The following is a 15,422-nucleotide window of genomic DNA, read 5'->3' on the forward strand; positions in this document are numbered from 1 at the left end:
TCTCTTGCAGAGGCACAGCTCTTCCTGGTGTGGGCTTCCCAGCAGTGCTCTGCAGAGCACTGTGTTCTCCCTCAGACTTCATGGGAGCAGTGCTGCTGCCCAGTGGCATTGGGGGGCCTGTCCCGTTCTCCATAGGTACACGTGGAGCTGGAGACAGCGTGGTTGTGTCTAGCTCTGTATGCCTGTTCCCATGGGTAACAGCCATTGTGTGCCCTGTAGGCACAGGGGATGAGATCTGAGTGGTGCCAGGAGCCATGGGGACACTGGTCATCCAGTCAGTTTGTTTTGGGTAGGCAAGCCCTGCCTGGGGACTGTCCCATCCTGACACCCCTCCAGAGACTGCTGCACTAGAAGGCATCTCCTGCTCCTTGCTGGGGCTCATGGGGTCCAGTGCTGCCAGCACCATCTGTGGCACTGCACTGCCTGTGAGGAGACAGAAAGCAATTCCACCCATACCAACCCCTGAGTATGCTGCTCACCCAAGCACTGGACTGAGCTCTCTGGTGGGCAGGGATCGGCTCCAACCTGGCATTACCTGAACCATCTCCGAGGACAGAAGGCTGCTCTGTTCGGCCAGGGGTCAGCTGGCACATGCCCAGCTCGGGCACAGTGGGTGACATATCCCAAAGTTGCTCGGCACTGATGCTGTCAGGCACGCGGGAGCTGCCAACCGGCTCTGCTGGGTCCTGTGCTGGGACAAGGGGCTCCATGCCTGCTGCTCCCGCATTCCCTAGTGGGGCTTGGGTGTGAGCAAGGGCAGGCTGAGCAATAAGCCCTTTGCTTCCCACTGTAATCCATTGGGTGCCCATCTCTCCTCCCCACCATGCAGGCTGCTGCAGGACAGATCCCCGTGCCTCCTTGTGGTGTGTCCGGCTGCCCCGGTGACGCAGACGACCCCGGCACTCACCTGGCAGCACCCAGAGTCCCCACAGCACCCAGCTCCACAGCAGCTGCACCATGGTGTGGCCACAAAGGCTCCCAGCACCGCTGGCACCTCCTCGCTGTCTGAGGACCAGTGATGCAATGAGGCGGCTCCTCCGGTGAGCACTGCCCTGTGCCAGCCCTCCTCCAGTTACCACTGCCATATGGGGATGCCACATGCCACCAAAAACTCCCCAAGCCCATAGAGACAGCCATGCCCCAGCCCTGAGGGTGTGCTGGTGGCTGGGGTTATCTCTTTAGTCATTGCATTAGCTATGAGGAGGTTTTAAGACCACGTATAGGGTGAACCCGCAGCTGACACCTCAAGGTTAAGATACACTTAGAGCTGATCACCTCTTGAGACCACTCAATGGCCTGCGAAAGGCCACAGGATGGCAAAGGGGGCTCAGGTCTCCAAGATTGCAGGGAGGGGGTGCTCGCCAAAACTCCATTGCCCACCCCACCTTGTTTGCTGCCAGGTCCCAGCCACGCTTGGCCAGGTAGACGATAACCCCCAGAACCCGTGGGCCTGCCGCCAAGGAGGAACAAGGAAGGGAGCACCTGCCTTGGGGTCCTGCACTGCTTAACCCTTCCCCATCCCCTGGGGCACTGCACTGCCCCCCAGGATGCACAGAGACCGAGCAGCGCTCATCACACCCCCACCTGGCCCCCAGTAGTGCCCACCCCACCGACCCCATGCTCCCAGAAGTGGGGGGCATTGTGCTAAGGGCCCATGACCTCAACATGGCCGTTGCGTGCAGGGGGTTATCTGCGCCATCGGTGTGTATCCATTGCAAACACCCACGCAGATCCGGGCGGGGGGGGGGGGGGAGAAGAGAGGGGTGGTTTCGTGCAGGCTGGGCCGTGCCTTGCTTGCAGGTCACCTTAAACCAGGGAAATGCACCCAACAGCCCCCCTGCACCCATCGTTCCCCCCCTGGGGACCACCAACGCCCTACCTCACACCCGTGCTCACACACCCAGGTTTGGGCACCGAGGTCCCCCTTCCCCTCTGCGAGGTGGCACCTTGGGACACCCAGGCAATGCATTCCAACAACGCTTTGGGTGCACCGAGTGCCACCCCCAACCCCCGCTCCCCAGCACCTGGCTGCGGCTCGGCGGTGCCATGCGGTTGCACAACCCCTTTGTTGTGTGGGTGGGGGAAGAGATGCAGGGCTCGCCGCTCCCTGCCTGGGCATGAGTCACACAGTGCTCCAGGCACATCTGCTGCGGGGCGCTGGGGTGGCACGGCCTCGGCAGGGTACAGGGGGCACTGGGGCCGTGCCATGGGGTCACCCCAGTGTGCGCCACAGGAGCATGCGTGCGTCCTTCCTGCGTGCATCAGGAACGCCTGTGCGTGCTGGCAGCAACCCAGGAGCTGGGCACGAGCACCCTCCTCCTTTCCATTGATTATTTTTATATATATAGATATATAATATATATATAATATAATATATATATATTAAAATTACATTTCTCTTTACAAAAACAATTCGACATCAGGCCAAGGGATGGAGCTCATCTCCTCAGCCAGGGCGCAGACCCCCAGACACAGGGGCTGTGGCATAGTCTCAACTGTTGGCAGGATCCTTTTTGGGGTTGCCCCCATCCCCCAGGTGGGGCTCAGTCCAGAGTCCAGCAGCAGATGGTGGGATCGGGGTGGTGACCCCGCAGTGAGACGCCTGCTCTGGGTCCGGTATCGCTCACCTGGTTCCTGCTGTCACCGCCTGCAAGGAGAGCATATGAGATCAGGGGGTGACAGAGTTGGATCCCATCCCCAGAATAATATTCATGGACCTACTTCTGCCTGGAGGAGCTGTAGGGGTCGAGGAGGTGGGAGCTGGCCTGTGCCAGGTTCCAGTCGAACATCTCCAGCACCCGGTGGCACTCCACACGGGACTTCAGCCCCAGGCAGAAGAGCTGCTCCACCTGCAAGGGGACACAGGGCATAAGGATCGGGGTGCCAGGGATTGTTCCCACCCTGCTGGCAGCAGGTGCTGCAGCATGCTGTACCTTCAAGTACTGGATGGCACGTTGAACATTCCAGCCGTGGTTCTGCAGGGCTGCCTGGCACTCCTCGGTGGTGACGCCATGCACTGTGTCCTGAACCTGGGGAAGAATGGAGGTCACTGTGTGTTACTGTGGGCAGCAGAGTTGGGGGGTCAGGGAGATACTATGGCTGCCACCCCCAAGACTCCATTCCCAATCAGGAGTTGGGCACCAGCAATGGGGTGTCAACATGGTGTTTCTGCCTCCTGGGCTGGGGTGACAGCCACCTTCCTCTTAGACCCATGGATCTAGCTGCAGGTAGGGCTAATTTGGGTTAAAAGGGCCCTCAATCCCCACGTGGGAGCTGCAATGACACTCCTGCATGTCTTCAACCCTCTGCAGGTTGAACATTGGGAAACAGATGCACGGGGTGGGGATACCTGTTGCCAACGGCCACCTGGACAAAAGTCACCACGTCCCTCCTTACCAGCCGGATCTTCTCCGAGGGACGATAACCATCTGGCCCATCATATACGATTTTCTGGAGGCTGCAGGAAGCTTTCACCAAACACTTGGGCCCGAGATTGCTGTTGTTGGACGAGAAGTTGGCCTTGTAGTCAGGCTGCTGCTGCACCATGGGCCGGACGGTGGCCGTGGTGACCATGCGGGATGCTGGTGCCTCTTCAGGGCTTTTGGCCTCCTTGAAAAACTTCTCATACTTGTCCAGGTAGGCAGGGCGCTCGGGCAGCAGGTAATAGTGCGTGCTGCTGACCTTCTGCCCATCCTTCACAATGGGCAGGATGCAAGGCCCCTTGGAGCAGTCCTTGCCCTGTGCCTGGATCACTTTGGGGGTAGCGTATTTGGGGTCCAGGGCAAAGCTCTGCGTGGTGGGCATGGGTTTCCCCGGCGATGTGGACAGGCAAGAGCAGAGGGCAGCCCGCTGCTGTGGGGAGCCCACCTGCAGGGCCATGGGGCTGGGCGTCCGTGAAGTGGGCTGTGACAGTGGGTCCCGAGGGGGGATTTGGGGTGGCCGGTCCTCTTCGCCCCCCCGAGGCTGGGGACAGCTCCCCAGACCAACGCCCAGGTTCATTGCGGCGCAGCGGCCGAGGAGGGATGGGAACGCGGGGTGGGATTTGGGGTTTGTCGTCAGCCAGGCACGTGGATGGCCCCCGGGGCACGTTGAACCTCTTCATGCACTCCTGCTGCAGCTCCTGGAAGATCTCAGTAGTCTGCATCAGGCTGGGCTGCTTGGTGTCCTTGGGGGGGCAGAAAGAGGTTGTCCTCCAGCCCCGCCGCCCGCTCACCCTCATCCACAAAGCCGTAGTTGGTTTCACCCCGCTCACGTGCCCTGGGAAGGCCAGCACGGCTGCCCCGTCGCCCCAGGGGGCTGTTGATGGAGCACACCTCGAAGTCATCCTCGTCCTGTGCCACGTCATCGTAGGCGGGCGGTGGGGGCAAGGGCCGGGCGTCCCAGTCCACCACCGGCGTGGGGTGGAGGGGCCGGGGCAGGGCCCGTGTGGGGCTTTGCGGGGGGGTTTTGTCCAGCAGCGAGAAGGCTTCCATAGCCAGTTTGGCGAGGGAGGGGGCCGTCAGCTCCCCCACGGGCGAAGGGGTAGTGGGGGGCACCTCCTCCCCAAAGTCAATGAGGGTCACCTCGCCGCTCGTTGGTCCCTCACTGGGTGACCGGCTGGGTTGCCGCTCGCCCACCTTGGTGCCCGGCACGCGGGCAGAGGGCTTAGCAAGCCTCAGGCCCTTCCCTGGACCTGGCTTCTTCAGGCAGAGCTTTCGGAGGCCTGCTGACAAGCCCTCGTCCTCCTCACTGACCGGGTCGTAGGAGGGCTCTAGGAAACAAAGGAGAAAGCAGTGAGTATCCTACTGCACTACCCACCAATATACCCATCCCACGTCCCCAGCTGCTGCCAATCTCAGAGGTGACTCCAAACTCCAACTCCTTCTCAAAGCCACAGTAAGACTCCAGAAAGCTCCCCACAGCCCCATGGCACAGCAGCCTCAGCCACCCCTCACCCTGCTCTGTGGGCAGGGTCCATGGTGAGCCAGGACGTGAGGACGCCCCCTGCTCCACGGCCACCCCAGTGCATGCCATTTCTGGAGCCCGGGGACACAATCCACAGGGAGCAGAGCCATGCTGTCACCCCCCGGTGCCCAGCAGCACCCACATGTGCCATCGGTGAGAGCAAGAGCTGAGCACACCCTGAGTACCTTGAAAGAAAGGAGCTAAGAGAGAAGAGAAGGGGCAGGAGCAGGACTGGTGGCTCCCAGAACAGCCCGACTTACTGGTAAGCAGGATGGAAGGCTGAGGCGGGCGCGGAGGCGGCTGCCCTGCGGGAGGAGAAGAGAGAGCCCGAGAGCAGGCAGGACGCAGGGTGAGCGCGCGGAGCAGGCGGCAGCCGGGGCGGCTGTTAGCAGGAGCATGGCGCATGCTTTGTCCCCCTGCACCGCTACGGACAGCAGCAGGTGCCGGTGGCTGCCCCAGTGGGTCGCGGGGTTGGGGGTACAGAACTTGCACTGTGTTGGCTGCAACCGCACCAGTGAGCCGCTCTGCCCCGTAATGGGGAGCCCTGCCCCGGGAGGGGACGAGGGGCCCGGCCGAAGGCCAGCAGGGCAGAGTCCAGTCCAGAGGGGCCGGGCAGAGCCGCCCACACTGCTGGCAGTGGCACCGGGCAGGGTGACAGCGTGTGCCGGATCCCCACCACCAGGGCTGCAACAAGCAAACGGCAGCAGAGAGACAGAGCAGAGGGGACAGAGGGATAGTCCTGCCCGCCACCCAGGCAAAAGGGTGCTCAGAAGGGACTTGGTGCAGCTGACAGGTCAGAGGTGGGGGGCAAAGGGGTGAAGACACTTACTTTTAGCCCTTCCTGGGAGCTGGGTGGGTCTGGCAGCGCTCAGGTCCACTCCTAAAACATCAGGAGGGTCCATGGGATTTCCCAGGTACAGCCTGGGGGAGAAAGAAGAGAGCAGCAGGGGATCAGCAGGATGTTGCACCTCTCTGGGCACACGGGACACGCCTGGTTATACATTCTGTACGCTGCAACGTACAGTAGGGGGCTCACCCTGCCCCTTGCTGCAGGATGGTGACCCCACAGCTCCATGGAGAGAGGTATATCCCAACTGCTGCGTCCCTGTGATGCCAAGCGCCCATATGCTGCATTTTATGAGGCTTCTGGCTCTACAGCACAGCCCCTGGTGCCGTCCCAGTGTCACCCATCCCCTCTCTGCCTCCGGCACAGGGCACCCACACATGGGGTACCAAACCCAGAGCAGTACGGCGGGAGGCCCGGGCGAGCCATCGCAAGCCAGGCATGGCGAGGCAGAGAGCCGGCGCAGCCCGAAGGCCTGGGTGTGTGCCGAGCTCGGTGCGTTCTCTGCGGCCCGGACGGCACGTACCCAGGGCGCGTGCCCACGCAGCGGGGCGCGGGGAGGCCTGCCAGGGCACGAGGCATGTCCGTGCGCCCGGCGCCTCGACAAAGCACTCCGGGGGCTGCCTGCACAGCTCCGGTGCTGGGAGACCTGCTGTATTGGAGCTGCGGTGCCGTGGGTACCACCACTGCATGAGGTGTGGGAGCAGTGCAGGCTTTGCAGCTGCATCTTGTTCCTTCCCTAATAGCCCTCCCACATCCCCCTTCCCCGAAGTTGGGGGAGAATCCACAGAGAGCTATAACCGTGCCCAAAGCTTCCTGGGGTCTGCTGCACCTCAGGATCCAATGCACCATGCCCAGCCTCAACGCTGCCCCAGTCCTCTTCCAGCCCTGCTCCCATTACAAACCAAACAGGGTCAACTCTTGGTAGAGCACGGGGAGAAGAAAATATAAGTTATGTCTATATAAAGTACCAGCAGCTGTGATACTGTCAACTCTGGGGTGACATTTCCCCTGTCCCAGCGCTGCCAAGCACCAAGGGGTCTGTGGGCCTGGGAGAAGGGCTCCATGCCCAGCCCAGCCCCGTGTCCCCACGTTCCATCCCATGCAGCACCCGACCCCATTAGTGAGAAGAGGCGAGGGGGTTAGTCAAGCTGCGAGGACCCTGCCCAGAGCTGTCCCCAGCACAGCAAGGAAGAAGAGGAGTTGTAAGGGAGGAAGGCCAAGCTCGCTCCTTGCAGGGGGGAGGCAGGGGGTGAGGGGGTTGCAGAGAAGACAGAAAGTTTCTTACTCATCAATTTTATCGGGAAACCCCCAGCACTGCTGAGGGTTGGTGTCTCCATGGCCTGTGTGGATGAAGCTGTTTTTAAGCGGCTGGCTGATGTCATGGGCCGACAGCCCCGCCACCGAGGTCACCGTGTTGCGGGGGAACTGGCCCACTTTTAGGGTCCGCTTATTCTGACCCCGCCACCAGTAATTCTCGGCCCTAAGGAATAAAAAGGACCTTCGTTACTGAGGATGGCGTGGGGAGGGTGGCAAGACCCCAGAGGGTGGCGATGGGAGGGGGACAGAGCCCTGCCCCAGTGACACAGGAGGAGCAAAGTGACTCAGCCTGTGACACGCAGGCAGGCAGTGGCACGGCTAGGGAGGGTGCCCAGATCCTAATCTTGAGCCCTGGGCCCCCCCTGGCACCAGAATGCCAAGAGGGGGGCAGAAACCAGCACATAGGGGATGGAGGTGAGTGAAGAGCAGAGCTCCTTGTAGGGTGCGTCCATGCACACCCTGAGATGCTCAGGAGCCCTGGGCATGGGGCTGTCACTGAAGATGGAAGAAGCAATGGCCATGGGACCAAGAGTCTGGGTGCTGATGCTGAATCCCCAGATATCCCAGTGCCCATGTGGGAAACCAAAGTGGGGACATCAGGCTGTGGGATATCCCTTTCTTCCTTCCTTCCTATCAGTGGAGCCCCATGAGGGGTGAGCTCCCTCTGACTATCTGGAGGACACTGGGGTCCCAGTGGAGCCCAGCGCCGCCCCAGGACACAACTACCGCTGGGGTGGCACAGCCATAGGCGGGGACAAACCCAGAAAGCAAACTCCAGGGAGGCCCCCCCAAGCAGCACCCCCCAGCCGGTCCCAAGCCGGGGACACCCCCCCCCTCCTGCACCCCATGCACTGGGGGACGCCCGCAGCCCCGCTCTCCTCAGGCAGGCAGCAGAGCCGCGCAGGGGGTGGCACAGCTGCCGGCGCTGCCAACCCGGCGAGGCTGGCACGGGCCCCGCGGTTTCCTGGAGTCACCTGTGAGTCACCAGCGGCCACTAGCTCAGCCCTTTTCCTGTTTACCTTCCCCGCTCGCCGCCAGCCAGCCGCATTACTCAGCGCCGGGACCCCTGGCGAGGGCACCGGGCACCCTCCCTCGCCCGCAGCGCAGCGGGGCGGGCTGCTGCGTCCCCTCCCGTGAGGTTCCTGCTCCTTCCCCAGCTTCTCGAGCGATGCTGCGGCCAGGCTGCCCCAACCCCACCGCTCAAACCCCCGGTACAAACCTGCTCCGTGCCCCGCATCCCTGCCGAAAGCCCCCTCCCCGGGCCTTCAGGTAGGTCCTGCCGCCGTGCACATGGAGCCGGGGGCCCCTTCCCCTGCCCACACACACGTACGCACACCCGGCGCTGGTTCAAACGACGTGCAGGGGCTTGAAAAAGGGGTGGGGGGTGTTGACGGTGCCCCAGGGCGGCCTCAACGGGGCCGGATGCAGCCCCCGGAGGAGCCCCCCGCCCACCGCCTCCTCCCTGCCCTGGCACTCCACAAAGGGAAACTGAGGCACGGGGCGAGTGCCCCCACCCCCAACAGCAGCACCACCGCGAAGCCCCACCAGCCCTACTCCACACCCCCAAAGCAGCAGAGCCACCCCGACGCCGCGCCTGCTGGGGAAACTGAGGCATGAGAGGCTGCACGCAGCCCCCCCAGCCCAACGGCACCCCCAGAAGAACCGCATCTCCCCCCTCCTGCCCCCACCCCCGTGCCCCTCACCGCTGTGCAGTTCACCCGGGGCCGGCAAGCGGGGCGAGCGCGGCAGCAGCGGCCCCGCAGTGCGCCCGTGATGCACCGGGGACGATGTGCGCGCAGTGGCGCGGCCGCGCCGCCCTCCGCCGCTCCTTTCCCTCCTTCCCTCCCTCCGCCGACGCCGTTTCCCTTCCCTTCCCTTCCCCTCCCCTCCCCTCCCTGCAATTAAACCACCGCCAGACCCTGGGCAAGAGTCATCGGGGAGCAGCCGGGGGAGAAAGCTGGTCCCTGCAGCCACACAAATCCGGCCTGATTCACCGTGCCGGAATGCGGGGAGCCAGCCCCAGGGGAGGGGGGCAGAGGGGAGGCTGCGCCTTTCTCTTCGCCTCCACCCCGCTGTGGGGCCAGCAGGGGGGCTGGCACCCTGTGCAACATCGGGGAAAGGGACGCTGAGAGCCTCCAGCGTGTCCCTTGGGGATAGGGATCCTGGAGGGGATGCTCTGAGGATGGGCATCCAGGGACCTGGTGTCACCCACCCTCCCAGCTTGGAGCCAGGGACCTCCAGGGTAGGGAAGGAGGGCGTGGGGCAGGATGGAGCAGCCACTAAGCAAAGCCTCAGAGCAGAAGCAGAGGTGGCACTGAGGCCCTGGTGACAGTGGCACGTCCCCGCTGCTATCAGCAGGGAGCGGCTGCCTGGCAGCTGTGTCCTAGGGCAAGGCCATGGGGTGAGTCAGCGGGGACAGGCGCTGTGGAGCAGCCACGCTGCCCATGCCATGGGGGCACAGAGCCCCAAACTCCCCACTGCTCTGCCCACCGCTCCCCATCCTTGGCTGTCGGCCCTCACCCAGGGGGGCTGTGCTTTTAGGGGCTGTGCTTCACAGGACTGACTCGAGGTCCCCCCATGCACTACCTGCCCTCGATGACCGTGATGATGTCGTTCATCTGGATGTGCAGCTTGTCGGGTTCCTCAAAGTCTTGCAGAGCCCTCATGTCGGTGGGCTGGGCCTGCAGGGACGGTGGGGTGAGTGCATGGGAGCATCTCCACGTCCCCCTTCACTCTGCACTGCAAAGGGGCAATGAGGACCACCTGAAACCCTCCATCCCACACCTACCTCCACCAGGAAGTCACGCAGGGCCACGAAAGTGGGCCGGTCCTCGGGCTTGTGGGCCCAGCACTGCAGCATGACGTTGTAGACATCCTGGGGACAGTCCTCGGGCCGTGGCAGCCTCTCACCCTCTTTGTCAATCTTGTGTAGGATCTGTGGGGCAAGGCAGTGCCATCACGGGATAGTGTGTGCTGGGGACATTTGGTCTGGGGAGTCATAGATAAGGGGCTTGCTGCACCCACCTGGCTGCCATTGAGGCCAATCCATGGCTCCTGCCCATAGGTGAACATCTCCCATAGTGTCACCCCAAACATCCAAGTATCACTTGCGTGGGAGAAAGTGCGTGTCTTTAGGCTCTCAGGAGCACACCTGCATAGGGAAGGATGTGAGCATCACAAGGGGTGGACCCCCAGATCCCCCTCTCCACATGGACCCCCGGCCCAAGCTCACCAGGCGAAGGGCACCTTACGATGTTCCTGCATCACATAGTGGTCGTCGTTTTTGGGCAGAGCCCTCATCAGCCCAAAGTCCCCAATCTTGACCTGCTCATTGGAGGCGAGCAGGATGTTGCGGGCAGCCAGGTCTCGGTGGATGAAGCGCTTGGACTCCAGGTAGGCCATACCCTTGGCCACCTGGATGGCGTACTGGCACAGCGTGGAAATGAGAAAATGGCCCTGGTTCTTCCGCAGACGGTCCAGGAGGGAGCCCAGAGGGGCCAGTTCTGTCACCTGGGCAATAGGAAGGGGATAGCAAGGTGGTCAAACTGAGAACATCCCAATTTTGGGCTGCTTTCTGTTCCCCAGTCTTGGCACCACTGGAAAGACTGCAGTGGAGTCCATTGGAGGTGGACTCCATGCCCACCTGGCTCACTTGGCCCCACACACAGCACCACCGCCCTGCAGGGCTTGCTGACAGCAGCAGCCAAAGGACAAGGCTGGTCCTGCTGGGGACTCACCATCTTCATGGGGTGGGAGAGCACCACGCCGTAGAGGCGGATGAGGTTCTTGTGGTCCAGCGAGTGCATGGCGTTCACCTCGCGGATGAAGTCATCCAGCACCTCCGGCTGGCTCAGCACGTCCGTCTTCAGACACTTCACAGCCACGTTGAGCTACAGCCGAGAGAAGGGGTGAGCCATGGAATGGGGACAACACCTTTCTGGGGGTATCCCTGTGCCCAGACCCCCACCACCGGTGTAAGGTTTTGCACAGGCTCGTGCCCCTCACCGTCTTGCCAGCAGGCGTGCACCACTCTCCACGACGCACAACACCAAAGGAGCCATCACCCAACTTCTCGAAGAGTGAGAGGTCCCGCTCCCTGATGAGGCAGGTGAGGGAGTGCTGGCCCCCTGTGTCCGGGGGGGGTGGCGTTGGGGGCTTGCGGAAGGTGCTGTGGGGCTGAGGAGGCAGCTCCGAGTCGGGGCGCTTCCCACTGAACACCTGCAGTGTGCAGAAGGGCAAGATGTGGGCTTGGAGACACCCACAAGTCCTCCCTCCCATCGGTGGTGGCCAGAGCCTGCCTCAGTTTCCCCTTCCCACCGGTGAGAGCTCTTGGTGCCTTGCTGGTGCTAGGCAGATGGGTCGCCCCGTCCACCTCTTTGGCTCTGCACATGCCGTTCCTTCTGAAACCTACTGATGACCCCACGCGGTGTTTCCCCAGCGGGCGGCGTGCTGAGCAGCACTTCTAGATGGACGGAAGAGGCTGCCCTCCAGCAGCCAGAGGTCCCGGGCTCTCCTCGGCCAGGCTGTGGGCACACGATGTGCCTGGGCACCGTTCCAAGAGAAACCTCCAGCGCAGTGACACATCCCTGCAGCAACGTGGGCCTTGCGACACGCGCTGCTGCTGCCAGCTGCCCAGAAGGGGTTGGGGACTGGCTCTCCTCCCCACCAGCTGGCACTGGGCACGTCACCCACGGGAAGGGGTCTGTCCTGGCTCACAGCTGGGGCAGCTGGCACCCGCACGGGGGCCGGGGCAGGCATGTGGCTGCGGTGGGAGGTGGCATTTCTCTGCCCGGCACAAGGCTGAGTCGCCTTCTATTAAAAGCCAGGCACAGCTTGGCTCAGCCCAGATGAGTCACAGAAGGGAGAGGCCACGACCCAGCGCCCAGCTGGTGAGCACACAGGCCATCTGAGGCTGTGAGGTGCCCAGGGGTGCAGCATCACTGTTATTAGGGAAGGGTCCCTAGATCCCTCGCCCTAGTACTGCTGGGAGCCGAGGCAGGCAGAGGGCTGCACAGCCCACAGGGCTGGCTGAGGCTCTGCTACTAATTAGCTCTGAATAAGTTTCTTGGAAAAAGAGGCAAATCACAGGAGGGGAATGAATTTCCTGAGTGCCGATCCCAGCTGAGAAGTGACCCAAGAGCTGCGTAGGGCTGAGGCATGTTAGCCATACCTTGCTCATCCAAGATTTCCGCTTGCACATGGCTTTCCTCCGCTTCACTGCCTCCCACAGCCGCCGCTGGCCTATGAGATACAGGGACTGTCACTGACACAGGGCCCTTCTTGAGAAGAACCACCCTTCAGCCCTTGGGACCACGTGTTCCTCCGGGCTCCCCAAAAGAAGCAGCCACAGAGGGGTACAGGGGGAGGTTGAGGGAGGAGGATGTACCCACCGGGGCGCCCCATGCCAATCTTCTCCAGATCCTCATTTTTGACGTACTCGAAGTGGGACAGGCGGGTGACGTTGAGTTCATCCCGGATGCGCAGGAAGTATTGTTGCAGCTGCAGCTCAGTCAGCAGCTCCAGCAGCCAGTCTGTGCCCTCTTCCGCCTGCATGCTACAGCTCAGCTTCTGCCACACAAGGTGCTGGGTTAGTGGGGACCCTGCACTGCTCCCCAGTGTCCTCAGGAACCCAGCACTATCCCACCCATGTGCCAGAGGGGCTGGAAGCCAGGGCTGCTCCCTGTCCCAGTGGGAATGCTAGAGATACTCATGGGACTCACCTCCTGCAGAGCCCATCCTGGGCTTTCTTCCCTATCAGCAGGACCCATGGAGAAGGGCATGAACCCCATAGTGCCCACAGTCCTAATGAAACACACCCTGTGCTGTATGTACCCAGACAGCAGAGCCAGGAATGGAGAAGAGGCAGAGCCCCAAGGCATGGCACAGATGCCCATAACACTGTCTCCACACTGCATGCTGGCATCTTACAGACATAAGGGACAGTTGCAACTGGCACCACACACGCACATGGGGCACGCTCCCTGTACCCAGCTGCTGAGGGCGGAGGTGGCAGCTGTCCCCTGCAGGGACAGACACCTCAGTGCTGTCTTGCTGCCATAAGGCGGTGGCACAGGAGGAGACAGATGGAGACACAGAGCCACGAGTGTGCAGGGAATGAAGGTCTCCAGGGTGTCATCATTACCTCCCTGGAGCTGTGCTGGGGCACAGGATCCCCAACACCATGGATCCTCACATCCCTCAAGTACCCCCCTTGTCGCACCGCACCTCACTGTCCCCTCTCTCCCTCCCCACCATAACCGCAGCCTTCCAGGAAGAAACCCAGCTCAGCTTCCTGCCTCCAGCAGCCAGAGGGGACGTGGGAAAGCCCCCATGCCGGCCCCACAGCAGGGCAGCCCCGTCCATCCTCCTCTTTCCCTGGGGAGACGACGTGGCCCCCGGCCCCCTCACCATCTGTGTCCCAGCTGCGTCACGGCCATCGCAGCCCTCAGCTAAAAATACGGCGGGCACGGGGCACGTGGGGGCACTGCAGCCGAAGTAGCCGCCAGCTCACAGCACGGGGCCATCCGCGGCACCGGGGGGGTGACGGCCACTTACTCGGTAGACGCGGAAGCGGGCGAGGAAGGGGAAGGAACGGCGCAGAGTCTCGAAGCGTCGCATCCTGTTTGGCTGCAGCCTCGGCCCAATGTGCTCAGGGTACCCCTGCGGGTGCCAGCGTCCCTGGGGCACGACGAACGCAGCAGAGCCAGGGGACCTACGGGGGCGTCAGCCCGGCTGGGCGACGGCTTGCTGAATGCCACCCGGGTACGGCCACCCCACACATCCCACAGCAGGCGCAGAGGGCTCGGGGCATCCCTGCTGCACAGGGGCCGGCAGCAGGACGCAGCGCTGCGCTTCTCCTCCTCCTGCTTCCGTCGTGCCCTCCTTCCCGGCCGTCCTGCCCTCCCCTTCCCAAACGCAATGGGGTTGGAGCTGCGGCGTCGGCGCTTTCCCGATCGGTGCCCACGGGTTCGCTCCCCGGCAGTTGCTGTCTGTGAGTCCTGGGGCTTCGAGCGGCCGCCCTGCCCAGCTCCTGTCCCAGGAGGGTTTATTTTAGCTGCGCGTTGGCCCGGCTCTGGGCCGTGCGCCCAGGGGGCCGGGCTCCGATCAATGTGCTGCTTTCTCTCTTGTTCGGCGGGTGCTCGGCAGCTGCACCGCCTGGGAGAGTGGACCCCAGCTCCCATTGCCATGGAAACTCGCTCCGGCCTTGGGAAAAGCTCCCAGGCCTCAGTTTCCCCCCTCAGGAAGCAAGGCGGGAGGGGGGACATCCGGCCCTGAGCTCCCAAAGGGGAGGCAGTGGGCATGAGGCCAGAGTGACGGGCACCGTGCCGCTGCCCCACAAGCCACAAGGGACAGTGGGTGTGCTGCCAGCTCCATAAACCTACTCGGCTGCCAGACCCTGTGGGGTGCTGGGGGACATAGAGATGGACCCCTCCACAACCATCGGTGTGCCAAGGTGACATGAGACAGGCAGCTCTTGCTGCATTGTGGCCATGCCCAAAGAGCTTCCGCCGTGGCTTCCAGTGCTGGGATCCCGGCTGGCACCCGGCACAACGGCCCCATTGAGGAGGGACAGACGGGCACAGTGCCCTCGGCACCAAGCTCTGCCACGCGCCAGCTCTCTGCCCTGGGGACACCGAGGGTGTGGGGGTTCCCTGTCCCACTGTGCAGCCCCCAGCACCCTCTGGTACCTCCAAGCCCTGGACAGCTGTATTCCAGCTGTGCACACCTTGCTTCAGTTCCCCTCCTCGCAATAGGTCTAAGAGCACAGGGCCAACACCACCACCTGAGCCCCCAGCACCCCAGTAGGGTGCGAGCCCCCAGAAACTGTGGGGCACAAACCACAGCCCCCACCACACAAGAAGACAGCTAAGAACCACGGCACAGGGGGATGGATGGCACAGGTACCCACGCACACACCTGCAGCACTGAGATGCACCCTACGTGCACGCACGCTTCTGCACGGGCGGTGACGGCTCTCACGTGCGCCCCAGGACCACACGCACGCAATCCTGCAACCACACGCACCACGCACACACCCCGACACGTGCACGACCGCAACCACACCTCCTTCTCCCCTTCCTTGCGTTCAAACACATCACCTCCGTTCAAACACATCACCTCCGCGCACCCCTCCCCAACTCCCCTGCAGCTACCGCCGTGCCCGGGCGCACGTGCACCAACACCCCGAGCACCAACAGCCCACCACCTTCTCCGACTGACGCACGTCTGGCTGTGCGCCCGCACACCGCTCCTGGGCACCGCGGCCATACACCCACGGCACCGCGCAATGTCACGACTCTGCCCACGGGCTCAG

At 62.9% G+C, this 15,422-nt stretch overlaps 1 protein-coding gene across 1 annotated transcript; it reads right to left on the bottom strand.

The window, feature by feature from the left end:
- Positions 1-2,362: 2,362 nt before the first annotated feature.
- TNK2 (tyrosine kinase non receptor 2) lies at positions 2,363-15,422 on the bottom strand. The gene is given in 18 exon segments (XM_042878086.1): positions 2,363-2,647; positions 2,722-2,849; positions 2,934-3,029; positions 3,397-3,940; positions 3,942-4,163; positions 4,165-4,750; positions 5,205-5,249; positions 5,774-5,865; positions 7,077-7,271; positions 9,695-9,789; positions 9,897-10,043; positions 10,133-10,259; positions 10,341-10,618; positions 10,846-10,998; positions 11,114-11,326; positions 12,279-12,349; positions 12,499-12,676; positions 13,664-15,422. Coding segments are annotated over 18 exon segments (3,240 nt in total). The 5' UTR covers positions 13,727-15,422; the 3' UTR covers positions 2,363-2,640.

The sequence above is a fragment of the Lagopus leucura genome, unplaced genomic scaffold, assembly GCF_019238085.1.
Source record: "Lagopus leucura isolate 7727_CA_CO unplaced genomic scaffold, USGS_WTPT01 Super-Scaffold_100021, whole genome shotgun sequence".
Classification (NCBI taxonomy): Eukaryota; Metazoa; Chordata; class Aves; order Galliformes; family Phasianidae; genus Lagopus; species Lagopus leucura.